The sequence below is a fragment of the Haplochromis burtoni genome, unplaced genomic scaffold, assembly GCF_018398535.1.
Source record: "Haplochromis burtoni strain Fernald_Lab_line unplaced genomic scaffold, NCSU_Asbu1 Contig_233, whole genome shotgun sequence".
Lineage (NCBI taxonomy): Eukaryota > Metazoa > Chordata > Actinopteri > Cichliformes > Cichlidae > Haplochromis > Haplochromis burtoni.
In genome coordinates this window covers 552432-574578 of record NW_024582594.1, presented here as the reverse complement: position 1 = coordinate 574578, position 22147 = coordinate 552432, and the positions used below count along the sequence as shown (strand labels likewise).

The window sequence follows — 22147 nt, the reverse complement described above, 5'->3', positions numbered from 1 at the left end:
ATGTTGGGCTCAGTTCATCACTTAAATCACGTTGATTTTTATTAAAGCTTATAGTTGGAGCTGTAACCATCTCTTTATTGTACCTAAAGGTATTATAGGTAAAGAACTCAAGAACTTCATCGTTTTCTTTCACGTCTGGAAGTTTTAGTTGTGATGTAACTTTTTCCAGTCCTTACATACTGTTTTATAACTGTTGCCATCAAGAGACGGATATGTTTCAATGCACATATTAAACAAATATGTAGGACTGTTTTCTTCCATTAGCACAGCATCACTAAATTTAGAAATATTCTGTTTTAGAGTGATGCTGAAAAACTAGTTCATGCATTTATTACTTCTAGGCTGGACTACTGTAATTCGTTATGATCATAACTGACAGGAAGTGGAATTGATTCACTGAACACTTCTTCCCTATTCCTTTCTTTTCTCCTTCTGGCAATTTTATTTATACAAGACATTTTATACATGAGACCGAATGTGTACGGAAACTGAAGGCATTAAAGACAGAACAAAGCAAAACAACAACACTTATTGACCTGTGTGAACAAAAAGGTTTTGAGTCTGTTTTTGATCTCAAGTCAGCAGGCTGCTTGTTCCAGAAAACTGAAAGCACCCTCAACAGACTGAGATTTGATTCTGAGAACAGTTAAAAGACCCAGTCTGGGTTTTTGACAGTCAGCAAGTCAGAGACATACTGGGTGGCCAAACCATTGAGAGCTTTGTGAACTAATAGAAGAATGTATATATAGCACTGGGAGCCAGTGAAGTAACTTCAAAACTAAGTTAATGAGGTCAAATTTCCATCTACCTGTACGGATTCTGCCTGCTGCATTTTGAATAAGCCAGAGATGTTGTGCTGATGATTTGGTCCTTCAAATAGAGTGCTGCAATAATATAACCAACTTAAACCCATGAATGAGATGAATGCATCTCATAGTCAGTTTGAGACAGGAATTTTATAGTCCTAGATATAACCTTTAAGTGATAGAAGGCAGTATTTAAACCGTATTTATGTGGTTATCAAAACAAAGATCACTGCCCAAAATGAGGCCATAAATTGAATCTAAATATTTGTCTACTCTCTTACAGGCTCCTCCAGCCCTCTCACAGTTGTTGGCTGGAGATAAAATGTTACCACAGCATTAAGAAATTAGCTTTGAACATGTCAGTAACTCCTAGAAATGACTTTTATTCTGTAAGCGGTCGTAAATAAGCGCGTACATCCTGTGTGTTAAAACTCCACAGCGACTGGTGTCTGACTGAGACTGCGCAGACGCCAGCTACGGAAGTTTACGGTTGCCTAGTAACCTTTATCGACTGTACCCGTAACGCTACCGTGGTAAGTTGTATCCTAAATGCAAAATTTAATTATATCATTGGTACGATATAGTACGATGGTATTGGTACGCAAACTCTAAATTGTTCTTTTGACTATTAAAGCGCCAAAGTCAGGTTGACAGTTATTATACTGTGATCCTCACAAACCCTCTCTATTGTTGAGGACTTAGCGCGAAGCTAGCAAGAATACAGAAACATAGCTAATTTTAAATACAAGGAAGGTATTTGTTACCCATAAGCCCAGCCCGGAAATCTTCAGATTTCCACTTGATATTTTATTCATTTTCAAGTAGGCTCAGAAAAACTTGAATATATAAGGTGAGTTCTGGTCAACACATGAAATTGTAAAAATCAATAATGAGTGCAATGTATTTACTAATTTAATTTCATTGTGTATAATGAAAAACGGCAAATGGCCTGTATTTGTATAGCGCTTTTATTTAGTCCCTAAGGACCCCAAAGCGCTTTACACTACATTCAGTCATCCACCCATTCACACACACACATACACACACTGGTGATGGCAAGCTACATTGTAGCCACAGCTGCCCTGGGGCGCACTGACAGAGATAATGATTGTTTCTGATCATTATTATTTATTAATTACGAAGGACCCACCCTGATTCCATAGGTTAGGGAAGCAGACCTATATGGACCTTAGTGGAAGGGCAACACACAACAATATGACCTCTGTTTTGCACTCATTTAAGTGTAAGAAACCGTAGGACACTGTATTTTTTATATCCAAAACTCATTGAGCAGTCTTATATAACATTTCCACGATTCAAAGGTAAAATAGGCTGCAAAATCTAGACTGATGCTATTTTGACAAATAATTTGACCATGAGGGAGCGTGGACATAGAAAAAAATCGACCCCTGTGTACCTGTAGATGTGATAATGCTGGGGCAGAAGTGTATTATCCAATGCTAACTAGAAATTTCTGAGTTTAATATTAGATTAAACCATTTAAGAGTCAAAACTTGACTCCAACACAGCACTCAAAGAGTAAATGGTAAATGGTAAATGGCCTGCATTTGTATAGCGCTTTTCTAGTCCATAGGACCCCAAAGCGCTTTACACTACATTCAGTCATCCACCCATTCACACACACATTCACACACTGGCGATGGCAAGCTACATTGTAGCCACAGCTGCCCTGGGGCGCACTGACAGAGTAAGTCATGAGTGTGTAAGTCATGGGGTGTCGAAAGCAGCACTCAAATTCAGCAGAACTAAAACTGAACAACCACCTGAACAGGTATCAACTAGAATATAATTTTTCAGTTTCAAGAGAGAAGATTTAACACTGTGGAAAAACCCTGAAACCTGATTAAAAGATTTCATAGATATTGTTTAGCCAAAAGACTCCAGACATCCACTTCCAAATTTTGTTTCTTTAAGAATGACTGGACTACTGTTTGGCAGTTTTGCATTTATAATTGAGAGAACACCACAGTCTATTAAATCAAAAACCAAGATGGCAGGCAGGACATCTGTTATAGAAGTGAAACATGTCATATGACATCTGAGAAAAGAAAACATGTTCAGAATCTTCAAACGTGGCAATAGCTGACTAATAAAAAAGGGATTAGCGCCACAAGTTAAAATATTTGCTCTTATATTTTCAGCATTGCTAAGAAAAAAGTCGGAAAATTTCTCAAAAGCCCTCTCTCTCACCATTAGCCTTTGACCTTTGGGGCAAATACACATATTAGTCACCTGGAGAAAATATAAATCTTCATGTGAAGTTTTAGGTCCAATGCAGAACCCAGGAGATGATGATGGAAGGGAGGAAAGCTCCCCCCGAAATGGGACAGATCCCAACCTGCAGGATGGAAGTGACGACGCTGAAGAAGACAGTGGAGCGACTGCCTCACATTACAAAGAGGTTTAAGATGTGTATCTGCTGAGGTTTTGTTTCCTTACTTTGTTGATATTTTAGCAACAGGTCATTGAACACTGATGCAGTTTGGATGTTTGGTCAGGTGCTGTGCTGCTGCACTCACAGTCTTAACTGTTGGATGCACAAAATATTGCAGTAGTGTTAGTCATTTGGCTCAAATGGAATCAGCAGTTTGGACCCTCATGACAGGATCCATTCTTAAAGAAGTGTGTCCTCCTTCTTTGCAAATTTTACATTTTGCAAAACCACTCACTCAACCAGATTGGCCCCTTTGGTGGGCAGGTTCATGTTTGACATCTTCAGTCTAACAGTTCTCAATGTCTAAATCACAGCAGCTATTAAGGAGCTCTATTCATGCTTCATGTTTGTCTCCGGACTCACAGGCTCAGTCACTGCCACAGCCAGAGAGCCCTGCTGCCCAGCGTTACCATGACCTCACTATAATGGATGAAAACCTCCCTGCGGCCACAAATTTAAGTAAGTCACACATTAATCCTCTGTGGGATTTACTTCTATATATTCTATAGCAATATGTACCCTTTTTACATGATTATTTATTTTTTGGTTAAATGATGCCTTTCACTGTATTTCAGTGCAAGAGGATATTGCTCAGATGGCTCACCGTTCACACACATCGGAGGAGATGGAGGATCATGAGCCACTGCCAGAAGATGAGGAAGAGGAGTTGATCATTCTTGATCCTGAGCATGTTTGTAGCTTCACCTTTAATCTTTACATGACCAGTGTTTACTAAATAATGAATCGATTTTTGTCTTAGTGCTCATCAGAAAGAAAATTGAATTATGATGGATGTGAAGCATTAATACTACATATCTTTGTCTTCCACTGGGACGTTACTGATACTATATTTAATCTGTTGGCAGCCCGTGGTCAGAAGACAACAAGCTGCTCTGACAATCCAGCTTAGAAAACAGCTGGAGAGGATTAACCAGACACTGAGGGAAAAGGTCGGCCACTTCTCTGACCAAAAACTCTCTCCATCTTTGCTCAGTTAATACACTGATTCACACATGCAGGAGCAAACAAGCTAGTTTCTATACAAACAAATGCAACTTTTCTATTTAAATGTCCAGAAGATGGTGCTGTAGAACTGTATGGCAACTGCAGAACACTTCACATCTTCTGTATTACATACGACAGGTGTTTAGGAAAGATGCAACACCCACAAACTGTTTACCTTTCCAAGAAAAACACTTGTTACAGGGTTAAGGTGTGAGGCCTTCATCACTCAAATGGGTAATGATGACAAACACAATATATTAAATGTCATGTATGGTATATATAGCGAATATTGATTTATAGTACAGTATATTTCATATGGTAAATGGCCTGCATTTGTATAGCGCTTTTCTAGTCCATAGGACCCCAAAGCGCTTCACCCCCTGGCGATAGCAAGCTACATTGTAGCCACAGCTGCCCTGGGGCGCACTGACAGAGGCGAGGCTGCCGGACACTGGCGCCACCGGGCCCTCTGACCACCACCAGTAGGCAAACATGGGGTTAGTATCTTGCCCAAGGATATTTGGCATACAGCCAGGAGGCAGCCTGGGATCGAACCACCGACCTTCTGATTAGTGGCTGACCTGCTCTGCCACCTGAGCTACAGCCACCCCAGCATATGTAATGAGTTGAAATTTAAAGCACTTTGTATAAAACATTTTAAGAGTTCCCCTCATTATCTGAATATGTTCACAGAATGGGTTCACATAATGTTAACATAATGACTAATGTTTGAAGGTCACAGATTTATTTTTAAAATGTCCCCAAAAGGGTTACAATGTTGGAAATAAGTTACAAATACAATAAAATCTTTTTCAGTTCCAGTTCCAACGGGCAACCACTAATAAGTAGAACCAGTACTTTTATACCAGGCTTTGTCCTGGATGAAGGAAAGCCATTTTAGTACCCAACATAAAAGCATGTATAAAGTCGGTTATCGTCTAGAATTATTGATTTTTCTGTGGTTTCTAACTGCTCTCCTCCTCCATCAGCATGCAGTTGCAAAGGATGATGCTAGCCACAATCAGGAATTAGGTGTGGAGGTCTTCAGGATTCAGGAGCATCTGGTCAGACAGCAGAACAGGCTGCATGACCTCCATGAGACCAAGAACCAAGCCGAAACCAAACACCAGCAGGTTCTGAACCAGCTGGAGGAGATAAAGAGTCAACATTCCAGCATGACCAGAAAGGTCTGCGAAGCCAGAGCCAATGGTGAGCCTGGACTGTTATTTAGAGGTTGTGTCTTTGTGCTGATCCAGGATTAGTTTTGATTTTATATGACTCTTGATGTCTGTCCCAATGACCACATTACGATTCCGTTTTTTTTTTTAAAAGAGAACTTTATTGCTACTATTATCCTCCATCCGAATCAAGCTTCATTCTCTGTTTGGGGTTGTTTTCCACTGTGAGTTCACTCGTACTACTTATGATTGTTACTCAGCCTGCAGTAAAATAAAATAAAATGCTGTAAAATTCAATTACATTAGGATTCCACTTTATGCAACTTCTTTATATTCACCCCTTAGGTTTACACGTTTCAGCCAGAAAGCTGGAGCTTTAAGATCAACTATTTTTTATGCATTTGGCTTTATGTTAGTATAAGTGAGAATCTGATGGATGTGAAACCCTAAAAGTTCAATGGCGCAAGTTAAGAAGTTAAAATAAATGTAAACAGATTTTATAATTTTTTAATCTTTCCCTTTTAAAAGCAGCCTTTGTTGGGCCTATGTAATACTGTTTGAGCAACAGAAAGGCAACATCTGTATCTGTTCATGTTTCTGAAATTGTGATTCGAGCCATTATGTTTATGCTCTCTCCTCTGTTCTCCCTCAGAGTCCCAGCTACAGGCACAGTTAGACAGCATGACACAGTATCTCATCTTCATCCAAGGAGTCAGTGAAGGTCTGCGCTCTGAAGTCAAAACCATGAATAACGCTAGACGCAAAGCGAGAGCTGAGAAGACCCAGGCAGAAGACCAGAAATTAAAGCAGGTAGACACTCACATGTAAATTATTACGATTTGATTGTATTTGTCAATATATACACTATCTGGTATATCAACATAATTTTAACTAAGCGAAAATACTCATCTGTTACATCAGGATTTATATGTGGAGCGACTAACAAAGGAGTTGGACAGGCTGACGCAGCAGATAGCCATGTATGAGTCCAAAACCAGTGCTCATGCAGAGGAGACACAGACAGCCAAAGAGGCTCTCTCAGAGGTAACTGCTGTGCCGTAAAAGGTTATATGCTGCATCTTTACATGAAAAGATGAGCACTTTATCCCTGCAGCTTTAACAAGAATTAGTCGCCCACCACACCTTTTTTGGACATAAAGCAAAATAGTGAGCTAGTGAGATAAGGTGCTAGTTAGTGGTGGGTGATTTCACTATTAAAAGTGTCAACTTTCATATTACCCATAGCAAATAAATATGTCATTGATGTGAATATTGCTTTTATATCGATTAGTAAAACTGAAAACATTAAAACAATAGTCCAGTTCATTTATCCAGTGACTGATTGAGTGAAAATTTTCCTTGATATATGGATTCACATTCAAGTACTTGCATTTAGGTATCTAGAAATGGACAAGACAACCTGCTGGAGTTCAAACTGTGCATCAGAACAGGTCTCTTAAAGGTGATTTAAGTGACCTTGAACGTGGCATGGTTGTTGGAGCACATGAGACAGTCTTTTTTTTTAAACTGCTGATATACTGCACAACCAGGAGAAAATATTCTTTGAGCAGCAGTTGTCTGAGACAAATTGTTTGATGCCACAGATCAGAGGATAATGGCCAGACTGTCATGTTTTGGCTGTGTGCAGGCAGGAGACGACCCAAATGCAAACTCACGGGGAGTAAACTCAAAAGCACAGCTTTATTGCTGGGAAACAGGCGATACGACAATACGAAACTAAACTGGGAAAAACTAATTATAATATGCACAAGAAGACACAGCGAGAATCACACACAGCTATGAGGGACGACGCGACATGGAACAGAGGGTGATTCTGACATAAATATACAGAAGGTAATGAGTGAGGTGGGAACATATGGGAGCACAGCTGAGGACTAGGGGTGCAAATATTGAACCTCTCGATACAGTGCTTTCGGTTCGGTACGCATATGTATCGAACAATACAAAATTTATAATTTATTTTATCAACTTTCCTTCTGACGATGCTGTCTGTGTTGAGCGCTCAGTGTATCTGCGTTCGACTACTCCGCCTAGGCTGCACTGTCGAGCGCAGATCCACTGAGCGCTCAACACAGACAGCATAGTCAGAAGGAAGAGCGCAGGGCAAGCTAGCGAGACAGAAGTTAAGCTCTCCTTGCAACATGGCAAATTGAACCTCCCCCACCCTCATTCAGATCTGGCGTTTGGAATTATTTTGGTTTTCATGTGACGTATGACCCTGAAGGTAAGCGTCATGGACTAAAGTAAAACAGTATGTTGGATGTGCCACGCAATGCTCAATTACATGGGTGGGAACTAGTGTGTTAGCGCAGTTAGCTCGTTAACGTGTTGGCCGTCTAGCCCCATGCAGGGGTAGCTCGTTAACGGAGATTTGCCGTGTTGTGGCGTTAACGTCATTTCAACGAGATTAACGCTGACAGCACTAGTGGGAACACAACGAATATGACTGCACATTTACACCGACATCATCCTAGTGCAAAGACAAGTGGAAGCAGACAAAAACAACAAGCATGCATGCTACAAACTTTACCCGAGTCATTTAGACAGCCGTTAGCACATGATTCTCCTTATGGGGACCTGATATGTTTAATATTGTGGCGAGCTCAGACAAGGAGGAGACGGAGGTGTCGTTTGGTCTTGCTTCCCGTGAGCTAGCCAGGGAGCACAGCCGTTTATTGACATCTGCAGAAGAACACTGCCGCTAGCTAACTGCTCAGCGCGGCAACCGCACAGCAACAACAACACACAGAGCGCCCTCTGACCCCGGAAGGACACACCGTCGCAGCGAGAAGGCGTCACCCGTCACTATGGCAACATAAACAAAACATAACTGTACAAACAGAACCCCGAACAGCCCTGACCCGCTACATAGCCCCCACCTAAGGGGTCAGTCGTCCCCGACTACCCCATTACCCCACACAAAGTCCTGCAAATGTCCAGGTGCCTTCTTTTGGCGCACCGGCCGGTCACGACCGGCGGGGGAAAAGTCACTCGGGTCAGAACATGGGGTGCCACCATCATCCCACTTCTGACACCAATGTGGCGAGCTCAGACAACGAGGAGACGGAGGTGTCGTTTGGTCTTGCTTCCCGTGAGCTAGCCAGGGAGCACAGCCGTTTATTGACATCTGCAGAAGAACACTGCCGCTAGCTAACTGCTCAGCGCGGCAACAGCACAGCAACAACAACAACAACACACAGGGCGCCCTCTGACCCCGGAAGGACACACCGTCGCAGCGAGAGGGCGTCACCCGTCACTATGGCAACATAAACAAAACATAACTGTACAAACAGAACCCCGAACAGCCCTGACCCGCTACAATATGCTGCTGAGAATATAGCCCAGAAGAAGCGTATAGTATAGCTTTTATTTTGGAAAGAGCCATTTCTCTGTAATAAACTCTCTTTTCCAAAGATGAGTGATTCCTCAATCAGATACAGGTGTTACCGCGCCAGATCCGCGGCCCCGAACCGTAGTAAGGAAACCTCTGGCAGTTACTTGAAGGTTCCGTAACTGACTCGTAGCCGGCAACAGCTTACTATACAGGTCAACTCCGCTAGCAAAAAGATCGAAGGAGGCGTAGGAAACTGCTTCACCGAACTTTATTTCTTCTCTAAGGCACGAACACCGCGTACAGTGGGCTGAAACAGTTTACTCACAGCGAGCATCGCCGACACAACTCTGGCTGTCGAGGGAGTTATTATATTCCTTTTATTTATTTTCTTTTCGTCTCTTCTGTAGCTAACCGTTACTTTTTCCCCTTCTCCGCTCTCTCTCTTCACACACACACCAGGCAGTCCCGCTACACACATCCCGAATACATTTCCCATCAGGCTTCATCCTTAAAGGGCCATGCCTGTAACACAGGGCTTGCAAAATCGCTAGCCCGGGCTAGCGATTTTTCCAGTCGGGCTACCAAAATCTATCTCTGCCCTGCCCGTCGGGCTATTGTAGGAAGAAAAATATATGTCAATGCTTTTGCATTCTTTCGGAAATGTAGCTGGGTAATTATGTCATTGGCATCGGTGAGCCACTGTCAATATGTGACATATTGAAATCGCGTTTGAATTTGCGCTTGTTTTTTGCTTTCACTTTGCAAATGTCCAGGTGCCTTCTTTTGGCGCACCGGCCGGTCACGACCGGCGGGGGAAAAGTCACTCGGGTCAGAACATGGGGTGCCACCATCATCCCACTTCTGACACCAATGTGGCGAGCTCAGACAACGAGGAGACGGAGGTGTCGTTTGGTCTTGCTTCCCGTGAGCTAGCCAGGGAGCACAGCCGTTTATTGACATCTGCAGAAGAACACTGCCGCTAGCTAACTGCTCAGCGCGGCAACCGCACAGCAACAACAACAACAACACACAGGGCGCCCTCTGACCCCGGAAGGACACACCGTCGCAGCGAGAGGGCGTCACCCGTCACTATGGCAACATAAACAAAACATAACTGTACAAACAGAACCCCGAACAGCCCTGACCCGCTACAATATGCTGCTGAGAATATAGCCCAGAAGAAGCGTATAGTATAGCTTTTATTTTGGAAAGAGCCATTTCTCTGTAATAAACTCTCTTTTCCAAAGATGAGTGATTCCTCAATCAGATTTATTTTTTTAATTACTTTTGTTTCAGCAACATTAAATTTAAAAACTGTACTTTTGAGTTAAAATATATATTTATAATTTTAATAAATGACAAATTAAAAAGGCATGAACATTTTTTTGTATCGAAAAAATATCGAACCGTGACACCAAAGTATCGAACCGAACCGAACCGTGAATTTTGTGTATCGTTGCACCCCTACTGAGGACAATTACGCATAACAAGACAGGGAGGATACGGAACTGAAAATACTAACCCAAGGTGCAGACCTTAAACGTAACACAGGAAGAACACAGAGACACAGACAGGAGGGGAGAGAGAGCACGGAGAGAGGACTGACATCATGGGCAGGGGAAACATGGGACAAAACACGAGGGGAAACAACGCACAGGAGCTCAGAATTATATAAACACAAATATACAGAGGGAGACGTAGGAGCAATTACACAAGGAAATCTGACAACCAATAGCTAAACATAACAACCTAGGGACTAAAACGTTAAACTAACAAGGTGGACTCAAACCATAATACAAAATAACAAAACACAAAAATTCAAACCGCTGGGTCATAAGACCCGGGATCATGACACAGACTTCTTTGAGCTGATAGGAAGACAACAGTAAGCCAAATAAACACTTGCTAGAACCAAAGTATGCAGAAAGAGCACCTCTGAAGGCATGATTTGTAGCAGATGGGATACAACTGCAGAAAATCACTAAGGGTGAATCTCCCTTCAGATAAGAACAGGAAGTGGAGGCAATTCACACAGTATCAGCTGTTCAGGATGGTGCTGGTGTAATGGTGTGGGGGATATTTTATTGGCACACCTTTGATCCTTCAGTATCGACTGAGCACTGATGAAATACCACACCTACCTGACTCTTGTTGGTGCTCATTCCTTTATGACCACAACCACATATTACCCATCTTCTAATGGCTACTTCCAACAGGATGTTGAACCATGTCACAAAACTCAGAACATCTCAAACTGGACTCTTGACCATGACAATGAGTTCACTGTAGCCAGCAGTCACCACATCTCCGTCCAACAGAGCATCTGTGAATCTGTGCCACAATTTAAAAAAAGGCTGTTTTGAAGGCAAGTTTGTCCAACCTGAACTACCTGTGACTGATGAAGTGGCTGGTGGGTGTATCTTACTAGTTGATTTAATGATGTAAATGGATACAGTCAACACAAAAATATTTGGATGAGAGAAAAAGACAAACAGGTTATGTTTTTGTCTAAGTTTACTAACTCATGAATGAAATAAGAATTCTCTGATTATGGCAGTCGTCAAACAACATCAGTCATTCATTTTTACATCTTTGTGCAGGCTGAGATGGAGATGGAGTCACTGTTGGTGGCCCGTAAACAGCTGCTGCAGCAGTGGAGCAGCTGCCTCATGGGGTTGAGGAGACGAGACGAGGCCTTCGGTGCGATGCAGGAAGTCATCCGGTGAGACTGATGGATGTGGGAAGCTGTTTCTGATTCATGTCCTACTGAGTAAACGTTAAAGGTGCTAATGCGCTTCAAGTGTACATGTAACAAATGATGACAGTGCTCTAAACATGTCTACAGAAAATGACAGATGTCTATAAAAAATTTATTTTTAGAACACTCAATGATAATATTAACCCTTATTTGATTTTTTTATTCAAAAGTAACACAGAGCAAAAAGTGAGCAGCCATTCATTTTTTTTCTGTTCTTCTCAGTGAAACCAAGCACCAGGTGATCTTGCTGGACAAGGACATTGATGGCTACAAGAAGTCCATCAATGCAGAGCAGGAGCAAAATGAGATACTGACACTGCAGCTGAATTGGTCTCAAATGGACTGCACCACTACCAGAAAGCTCATCAGTGACAAGCAGGCTCAGCAAGAGGCCCTGCAGGCCCACTACAGCACATTCCTCCTCACTCTGCAGGAGACAGAGCGAACCCTCACTAGACTCTCAAAGGTCAGTGTTTGTCCAGAGAGCAGTCGTGGTACAAGGTTAGAAACATTACACTGTCTGATTTTGTTTTTGTCTTTTTTTAATCTCACCCTTAATTTCTCCAGGAATTTGGGTCACTCCAGGCTCAAGTGAACGATCAGAGTAAGCAGCTGGAGAAAGAGAGTTCTGCACGGCTGGAGCTGGAAAACAACATCATGAGCTCCATGCAGCATAAGCTCCTCCACAACAACGCTGCCAAGTACTCCCAACTGCTCACTGAGAAGATATCCAGACTCAAAAAAGAGAAGGTAACTAAAAGCAGGAAAGTATTGAAAATGCTTAGACTGTCATAACACTCTTATGATAACACTCTTCAGACCATTCACACTAAATCCCCTTTCTTTGATATCTCTAGTATTATCATAAGAGTGTTATTCACTATACCCTACATATTGTCCAGGTCTTTGGCTTGGGTTTGTTTTAGTGAAAGACACACTCCAGCAGTATCACGTTATAGATAAAGAAAGAGAGAGAATTCACAAGCAACTGATGAAGTCTTTTGGTTTGAAATGACAGAATAATGCAACTAACAACAGCTCTACAGGATTAGTAACAGTAGTAGTAGTAGTAACAGGTGTTAAATAAGTACATGTATAAAGGTTAATGTACACTATAGAGCCATAGAGATTTGAATGCAATTTATTCATATATTGTCAAATTAGCTTTATTCAATTTCAGTATTATTATTTTACTACCGTAATTTTAACGTTTTTTGTTCATGCTTTTATGTGACAGGATTACATTTTTCATTTTGATTCCTACCTTTTTTTCTTTGTAAAATGTGTAGAGAATAAAACAAATATGTGAAGATATTAGATTTATGTGCTTCTCATCATTCCTTTCCCCCCTTTAGATGTACCAGTTGAAGCAGTCAGAGGAGGAGGTGTTGGTGGTGAAGCTGGAGAGCCAGCTGGTCAGCCAGCGAGTGGACAGCCTGGCCCTGACTCAGGAGGCCCTTGATCAGGAGATCACAAAGTACAACAAGTTAATCACAGCCATTGAGGCTAAGCTTACTTCATCTGTTAGAGTCATCGAGCAGAAGCAGTCAACGATCATCGGATACAACTCGAAGATTTCTCAAATAGCGGCCACCACTGGGGTGAGTGGCTGTGGGGAAGCTGTGGTTTCTTGTTACTAAGATCATAAATAAATACAATAGAATAAAATGCAATTTTATATATATAGCACATTGAAAACCAGGGGGTACACCAAAGTGCTTCACAGTAAGGAATAACGGTAAATAATTGCACTGAACAGTAAGTGATTAAAACAAGGTCAAATAGAGAAAACAGAGAAACAAACACATTAGTAAGTAGTGATAGGGAGAAATCATGATTATCCAGAGAAATGAGTAGCGATACAGCAATTAAGGAGCGGTGAGAATTAGTGAGTTGGAAAAGCCAGGTTGAATAGGTAAGTTTTCAAGCGTGCTTTAAAGTATTGGATGGAGTCAGAGGCATGAATGCTAGCAGGAAGACTATTCCAGAGGTTTGATGCTACAGAGGCAAAAGCACGATCACCCCTAGTCTTCAGACGGTGCCTGGGCTGGGCCAGAAGTAACTGACCAGATGATCGTAAAGAATGGCTGACAGCATAGAGACTGAGAAGGTCGATGAGATAGTCATGGGCAAGGTTGTTTAGGCATTTCAAAGTAAGCATCCATCCATTTTCTTCCACTTATCCGGAGCCGGGTCACGGGGGCAGCTGCCCAAGCAGAGAAACCCAGACCTCCCTCTCCCCAGCCACCTCCTACAGCTTTTCCGGGGGAACACCAAGGCATTCCCAGGCCAGCCGAGAGATATAATATCTCCAGCGTGTCCTGGGTCTGCCCCCGGACCTCCTCCCCGTGGGACATGCCTGGAAAACCTCACCCAGGAGGCGCCCAGGAGGCATCCTTGTCAGATGCCCGAACTACCTCAACTGGCTACTTTCGATGTGGAGGAGCAGCGGCTCTACTCTGAGCCCCTCTCAAATGCCGAACTTCTCACCCTATCTCTAAGGGAGAGGCCAGCCACCCTTTGGAGGAAGCCCATTTCTGCCGCTTGTATTCGCGATCTCGTTCTTTCGGTCACTACTCTTCACCTCGTGAGGGTAGGGGCGTAGATCAACCGATAAATTGAGAGCTTTGCTTTTACACTCAGCTCTCTCTTCACCACAACAGACCGGTACAGCGTGCGTATCGCTTCAGCCGCTGCACCAGTTGTCTGTCGATCTCACACTCCATTCCAAGGTGAGCTGGAGGCCATCACCCGATGAAGCCAACAGGACCACATCATCTGCAAAAAGCAGAGATGAAATCCTGAGACCACCCAAGTGAAAGCCTTCCAGCACTTGGCTATGCCTAGAAATTCTGTCCATAAAAATTATGAACAGAATCGGTGACAAAGGGCAGCCCTGTCGGAGCCCATCACCCACCAGGAACGAGTCCGACTTATTGCCGGCTATGCGGACCAAGCTGTTGCATCGGTTGTATAAGGACTGAATGACCCGTAGCAATGGGACAGACACCCCATAGGTGTCTATGGGGTGTCTGTCCAGCACCACCCACAGGACCCCTCGAGGGACGTGGTCGAATGCCTTCTCCAAGTCCACAAAACACATGCAGACTGGTTGGGCAAACTCCCATGCACCCTCAAGTATTCTCGAGAGGATAAAGAGCTGATCCAGTGTTCCACGCCCAGCACGAAAACCGCATTGTTCCTCCTGTATCCAAGGTTCGACTAACGGACAGACTCTCCTCTCCAGCACCCTGGCATAGACTCTCCCAGGGAGGCTGAGGAGTGTGAGGCAAGTAAGCAGCAGAACTTTAAAATCAATACGAAATTTAATAAGCAGCCAGTGTAAGTCAGAGAGCACTGGAATAATAGAGGCAAACTTTCTAGTTCCGGTTAGGAGATGAGCCGCAGCATTCTGAACGAGCTGTAATCATTGGAGGTGAGCAAGTTGGAGTCCAGAGTGGAGCGAGTTACAATAATCTAATCTGGAGGTCACAAAGGCATGTATCAGTTTTTTAACCAATTAAGGGCAGAATCCTTGATGCCTCTAACATGTTCCAGTCTCTCTAAAATAATTTTATGGTCTACCATATCAAAAGCAGCAGACAGATCCAATAAAATTAAAATGGCAGGGCAAGAGTCAGTAATTAAAAGAAGATCATTGAAAACCCTCAGCAATGCCGTTTCAGTGCTGTGGTTTCAGTGCCAATTACATGGAACCCATCCTTTAAAATCCGGGATGGAAGGAAATCGTGAGCCAAGTTCGAACTTCTCAATTGATCAATTATGCTTTTAAAAGTAGAAAGTGAATGAAAATAATTCAGTGTCATTTTGAATTGTTTTCAAAAACGAGGCTGCCAGCTTTAATTTATTTTTCCTGCATTTGCAGCATGATGACCTCGGTCCTCTGCACATCAAGATACAGTCAATAATAGCTCAGATTGAGGAGCTGGCAGCAAATATAAAGAGCGACCAGCAGCTTTGGATGAAGCGACAGGGGATTCTGATGGGACTGACCCAAACGATAGAAGCCAACAGCAAGGAGCTGCTCAAACTGCAGGCAGAGTACACAGGATGGCAACAGATGAAACTCTACTTTGAGAGTATGCAGGACGCACATGCTGCATACTCCGTCCAAGTCACAACCTGTATGCTACTATGCTACTATCTCCACTTCATTCTCACACCAACTCTAATCCTTTCAGGTCAGATAGAATCAGAGCACCGTGAGGAGGCTGAGCTGGAGAAGAGCTCAAAGATGCTGAAGCGTGATCAGCTGAAGCTCAACATGCTGCTCAGCAAGAAAGGACAACTGAGCCAGGCTCTGCAGCAGGAAAACGCCGTGATGGAGACAGATTTCATTCACAGACTTAAGGCATGACAGGCGGGTTTCGTCATTTTATATTTTCTTCTTTTCTTCTGTTTTATATTAATATATAACTTTATGTAAAACAATGTGACCAGAATGCAGAGAGGGAGGCCATTAAGATGCAGATGAAAGTTGAGAAGACGCAGGAGGAAAAGGAGAGGCTCTTCAACAGTCTGGTGGAAGCTGAGTCAGTCACTTTCTTTTTGTCCTTGTTTCTTCTGACTTAAACATATTCAATTTATTTATTATTGAGTTGATTTGCTAATCAACTCTTAAATCTCTTAAATCTCTCTCTCAACTCTTAAGTCCTACTACTTATTCATGCATCTTTCAGGATCTTACAAAGCTTCAAACAACCCATTGACTATTAAATTAGTTGTCGGCGATTTTGATAGTCGACGTAATCGTGACTAGTCGACTAATCTTTTAAATTTCAACCCAGCTCCATGTAACTCAAATGCCTCTAACTCGAAACATATTCATAGTATGAAGGTAAAATTTTGCATGGCTTCATTAAATATGCAGAGTTATTTCCGGAAGAATCACATACTCAGAGAAACACTTTGATTTTTAATGGAATAGTGTACTTTGTTCTGCATGTGTGTGTATTTTCTCTTTTTCTTTGGCACGTGTGGCATACAGGCGGCAAATCATGCTGTGGGAGAAGAAGACACAGCTTGTAAAAGAGATGCGTTCAGCTATGGATGTGGGGCAGGGAGAAAGCCACACGATGAAAGCTGAAATACATCGTATGGAGGTAAACACAGTACGATTACAGACAGACTGTAAGGCTGATTTGCCATCTACATTTTAGCCTTAGCCTGCCATGTGCAAATGTGCTGTTTATGTACAAGAAACAAAATGTGGATATGACTTTACAGCATCAGTAGTGGTGTAACGATTCTCCTAACCCACAGTTCAGTCTCAGTTCTTCTTTAGATGGAATAAATATTAAAAGTTCAATTATATGATCAGAAATGAATAATGAATGAATAGTAAACATAGTCTTATTCATTTCCAGTTTACTCATTACCTGAACAATCTTTAACATTAAAATGATTTCATCAGTAGGATGTAATTAAGCATTAACTGCTCAACATGGGTATCACTGTAAAGGAAGATTGAACTATATTGTGGACACTTTTATCAGTCATAGTTTCAAGGCTGTTAAACCTCTAAGCAAGGGTAATTTTATATAAAAGGAGTTTCCATCAAAAAAAGGTATCTGAGACAAAAAAGGGCTCCAGGTCCAGTCGGATGTGAAAACTAACAGCTCAGTCTTTTTATTTCTCGTACCTCCTCGGGGAAAAAATTATCTCAAGCTCCTCCAAACTCACAGTCATGTTATTTTCTCTATAGAAGCAGATAAATCTGTCAGCTTGGTGTCTGATTACAGCACATAATACTGATATATTCAGATTATATTCAGAATATAAATCAGTGCCTGCTTGTAAGAGACAAGGTGACGGAAAATATGAAAGCCGCAAAAATACATCTTATTGAAGCTTTTTGTAAATGTGTTAGATCTTATGGCTCATTTGCTTTTTCATTATGAACTACTGATGCATACAACGTATAACTGCAAAATTAAAGTATAGATACTTTAACTCAGTGCAAACTCCGTTTTGAAAGGACTAACACTGGGATCACATTAGGAGGCAGATTTGTTCAAATATTTTTAATAGACCCAACAAATACAAATATTTTTGATTGTATTGCTCCTTTTTGCCTTCAGAACTGCTTCAATTTTTTGAATCTAGAAACATTTGTCAGTCTTTGGTTCACATCAACATGATAGGATCACACAGGTGCTGCAGATTTGCCAGCTGCACATCTATGATCCCGTTCTACCACAACCCAAAGGTGCTCTTTTAGATTAAATCTGTAGATGCTGTTTGAGGGTAGTGAACTCACTGTTGTGTTCAAAGTCATTTAAATCACATTTCTTTCCCATTCTGATGCTTGGTTTGGACTTCAATTCAATTTAATTTTACTTATATAGCGCCAAATCACAACAACAGTCGCCTCAAGGCGCTTTATATTGTACAGTAGATCGTACAATACTAGATACAGAGGAAAACCCAACAAACAATGAATTCAATTCTGGATTTAACAGGAAGCCAATGAAAGGAAGCCAATACAGGATAAATCTGCTCTCTCTTTCTTGTCCCTGTCAGTACTCTTGCTGCAGCATTTTGGATTAGTTGAAGGCTTTTCAGCGAGTTTTTAGGACTTCTGATAATAATGAATTGCACTCGTCCAGCCTGGAAGTAATAAATGCATGAACTAGTTTTTCAGCGTCACTCTGAGACAGGATATTTCTAATTTTAGAGATGTTGCGCAAATGGAAGAAAGCATTCTTACATATTTGTTTAATATGTGCGCCCATCCAGGTCTTTATGTCTTTAAGACATTCCTGCAGTGTAACTAATTGGTGTGTGTTATCTGGCTTCATGGACAGATAGAGCTGGGTGTCATCTGCATAGCAGTGAAAATGTATGCTATGTCTTCTAATGATACTGCCTAGGGGAAGCATGTATAATGTAAACAGAATTGGTCCTAATTCATTTGAAAGCATCAGGCTTTCAAATGAATTAAAAGTCTGTCTGGGTCTTTAGTTGATTAATAGGCTGTTGTGATAAATTGCTGCCACACCGCCCCCTCGGCCTGTGCTTCGAGATTTCTGGTAGTTAGAATGACTCAGGGGTGTTGATTCATTAAAACTAACATAATCATCCTGCTGCAACCAGGTTTCTGTAAGGCAGAGTAAATCGATTTGTTGATCAATTATTAAGTCATGTACTAACAGAGACTTGGAGGAGAGAGACTTAATATTTAATAATCCACATTTCACTGTTTTACTCTTTGGTTTAGATTTATAGATATTTTTTAAATTGTCTTGAAAGTCGTAAAACTAAGTTGTAAGAATGCTGGATAACAATTTGCTCTTAGGGTGATTAATGTTTGTGAATTCTACCCAAAGTGTGTTTGTGTCTGTGCAGGTGCGACTCAGCCAGCTAATGAGGCAACGGGAATGCCTGCTGAGGGACAGCGAAGCAACAGTGGCGAGAAGGGAAACCATCGTCTTGCGCAAGGAGGCCATGATGAGGAACTCCCTCAAACAGGCTACACAGGGTGACCTGAGCCTCTCTATACAGGGCCTACAGCGCAAGATCCGGGAAGCACACATGGTAAAAGAGGCTGACGGAACATTAATTCATTTGTGCTTGGAGCAGGTTGGGCATTTATCTTACATGCAGGATTTGTCTTCAGCAAGTGGTAGAGTATGAGCAGGTGATTGAGGAGCTACAAAAACAGAAGGAGAGTTTGAGAGACAGGATCGCGCAGAGGAAGACTCATCTCACAGAACTGTGCAGCACCAGTTACATCCTCGACTCTGACTTTGTTATTCTTCAGGATACCAAAGAAAGGGTAAGGGTCACAGACTGTGAATGTGAATATGTGATTGTACTTTAAAATTGTTATTCTTCTGAATTACACTGGGTTGCATGTACAGTGAGGGTGTGATCCACTTTTCATTGGCTTCTAATCCGATGCACTCTTCATTGTTAAAGGAACAATGATACCCGGTATGTGTCAATACAAATGTCTAATGGGAAGTGAAACTGTTACCATTGCACAACTTAATGAAGGTGTGGTGAGAATGTTTAACTTGTTTTTTTTTGGGTCACGTACACAGAACTTGCTCATCACAGTTTCCACTCTTGGAAAATACTCACACTTATCCGACCTATCAGGAATAAAATATAACTACTCATTATTTGATTAATATGTCATTACTCTGTCATTATCGCTCCCTCTCTCTAGAACCTAGGACACCTAGTGGCTCTGCAGAGTCGGGCCAAGAGGTTGCGTACAGTGTGTGAAGGCAGCTATCGAGCACTGTCCACCCCCGAATCCGTGGAAGCCGCCCTGCAGAGGCAGACGGACCGCTTGCATGCCATCAGCACCATCTTGCACCGCGTATGTGAGGAGTTCCCCCAACATCAGGGGGCGCTCCGCAGGCTGTCACGAGCGCTGTCTGAACATGCACAGGCTGTGGAATAGGAAACATCCCAAAGTCAGGAAAAGATGACGTGACAGTGCGCACTGGAAGGACAATGCACAGGAATGACATGTGAGTGAAAAAAGGGAAAGCTTAGATAAGTAACAGCCAGGGAAGGATGACAACTTGTTCACATTGATGTGTGGTTTCGTTGATGCATTGAAATGTTGTTTGTGAAAAAAATTTAAGAAATAAAAGGTAATGAAGTTTCTAATCTCAAACTTAATTATGTGGCCCACTGAATTGTGTTAAAGTTGACCCCAAGGGCTTTTTAGACTGGCACATTTAAATTCCGGATCTCCAAAAAGCCAGTTACAAAATACCTGAAAAGCAAAAAGATGTTTTTTGTTGTATTAACTAATTATTGTGGAAAGTAAAAATCACAGTACTTTGGTGATCATTAAAATATGTCCTGAATTTACAAATTGATGACGATTCATCTGATAATCCATGACACACTGCTCTGCCCTACATAAGCTGCCTTTATAGGTTCAAAGTGTCTGCATTGGTATTGGCAACATTTGCAGCATCGTACAGCAGTAATTTACAAACAGAAGGTTTGAACAGCAGATGAGTGAAGTGTCTGTGCTCACAAACTTCCATATTGGAGATATCTACTCACACACAAAAACTGAAGCCTGGCAGTGATTCGTTTTACATACACCATCCTCAGCCATGTTTAACATGAGCATTCACCAGTGTGTCACAAATATACAGTAATGTGCAAATATGTTAAAGCCACCAATTAGTTCTATGTTTTGCTATGAAAAATAGGTGCAGGTGTATTGTTAAAAGATACATCTAGTAAATCTAAGTATATTAGGCAAAGTCAAAGTTTATAGAGTTCTGATGTTGTTGAAACACAATATTTGGTGTGACCAGTTTTATTCTTCAGCTCAGCTTGAACTCTCTTAGATGAGATTTCTTTTAAGTAGACTTCAGTATTGTTCTCCAGGCTGTCCTGGTCACAAATCTAAACTTTTGATTACAGACAAACTGGTTTGAAAGCAAACTTACATCACTTACAGACTTACAGTAATAGCTCTCTGTTGTTTCCTGTGTTCATAGTCTCATCTTCTATTGTTGAAAATGATGGATGGAGGATTTCTAACTATTTCTGAAGTCTTTGACCTCTAAAACCCACAAAGAATTCCGATTGAGCAACCTTGGAAACAGCTTCCGTTCACTGTGTCATAACAGTTGTATTTAGCTCATTTCCTTCTCTTCTTCATTAAACCTTTAACTTTACATTTACAGTTTTGCAGATATTTTGTCAAACATGTGTTCCACATTACATAATAATATTAATCTGAATATATAAATCTCTGTTGTGTATTTTTTTTTCATTCTTCAGTTCTGCTTGCTTTCATACTGGAGAAATTATAAAAATGTTATATACTTCAAACAGTGTTCAGTAACTCAAAAGCACTCAAGAAACAGTAAAAGTACACTCATCACCAGGGGAGTGAACTGCCTTTGTTCAGCTCGCATTTTGTTGTAGCAGTCAACTTCATCAGGCTAAGGCAGCCACGTTAATGCTTTCAGCGAAGGTAAAGTGGAATCTTTAACACAATTCTGAAAAACCAGTGATCGAGCCTTTTCACTCGCAAATTGTGGAATGATCTCCTGCCCAGCCCCCTTGTTACCTCTTTTTAAAATATATCTTAAAACTCTTTTTTATTCTTTGGCTTTTAAATCCGAATGAGAGTGGTGTACTCTTAGCTTTTATTTACAGTAGTATTTTTATCACTGTTGTTGTTGCTGATTTTTTGTGTAGTGTTTTGGTGATTTGTATAGCACTTTGTCAAAATTGTGTTTTTTAAAAAAGTGCTTAATAACTAAACAGTATGTATCATAAAATATCGCATAACTATTAGATTGGATTTCACTTAAAAATATTTATTTTAAAATAGCCTGATATTCCACAGTCACACCTTTTTATATAATATTTTTCATACTGCCGTGGTAATGTGTTGATCAAATGGAAAACGTGCCACTTTACACGGTACACATGCCCTAAAGTACACAAAACGCTATATTATCAGTACTTGGTGCGACATGACGCAAGCTTATTTTGGTTTTCTATTGTCAGTAGTACACATGCTTTGTTTCTTTTCTCATTCCTTATCAGTTGATGTCAAAGATCAGTTGAAGATGG

At 41.5% G+C, this 22147-nt stretch overlaps 1 protein-coding gene across 4 annotated transcripts; it reads left to right on the top strand.

Annotated features, from left to right (window-relative positions):
* Nucleotides 1-7: 7 nt before the first annotated feature.
* Nucleotides 8-21566, top strand: ccdc40 (coiled-coil domain containing 40). 4 transcript variants are annotated; one of them, XR_006055153.1, is made up of 20 exons: nucleotides 8-1339; nucleotides 3089-3228; nucleotides 3627-3720; nucleotides 3837-3952; nucleotides 4128-4211; nucleotides 5256-5475; nucleotides 6097-6254; nucleotides 6366-6488; nucleotides 11400-11521; nucleotides 11780-12023; nucleotides 12125-12307; nucleotides 12913-13158; nucleotides 15444-15657; nucleotides 15760-15929; nucleotides 16019-16110; nucleotides 16566-16680; nucleotides 18926-19114; nucleotides 19197-19355; nucleotides 19752-20061; nucleotides 21058-21566. XR_006055153.1 is itself a non-coding variant. In XM_014340796.2 (19 exons), exons 2-19 carry the CDS (start codon nucleotides 3100-3102, stop codon nucleotides 19989-19991), a joined length of 2898 nt encoding a protein of 965 aa, XP_014196282.1. In that variant the 5' UTR covers nucleotides 8-1339; nucleotides 3089-3099; the 3' UTR covers nucleotides 19992-21566. The 4 variants fall into 4 exon arrangements, 3 of the variants coding, with proteins under 3 accessions (XP_014196282.1, XP_014196284.1, XP_014196283.1); XM_014340796.2 differs by having other exon boundaries at nucleotides 19752-21566; XM_014340798.2 differs by lacking the exon at nucleotides 3089-3228 and having other exon boundaries at nucleotides 19752-21566.
* Nucleotides 21567-22147: the final 581 nt, after the last annotated feature.

What these genes read in the sequence shown, in the direction of transcription:
- ccdc40 (XM_014340796.2), top strand. Translation starts at nt 3,100, where the DNA reads ATGCAGAACCCAGGAGATGATGATGGAAGGGAGGAAAGCTCCCCCCGA. An exon ending in CCCTCACTAGACTCTCAAAG is followed by an intron (nt 12,024 to 12,124) that starts GTCAGTGTTTGT and finishes TAATTTCTCCAG; the next exon opens with GAATTTGGGTCACTCCAGGC. An exon ending in AACAGTCTGGTGGAAGCTGA is followed by an intron (nt 16,111 to 16,565) that starts GTCAGTCACTTT and finishes TGTGGCATACAG; the next exon opens with GCGGCAAATCATGCTGTGGG.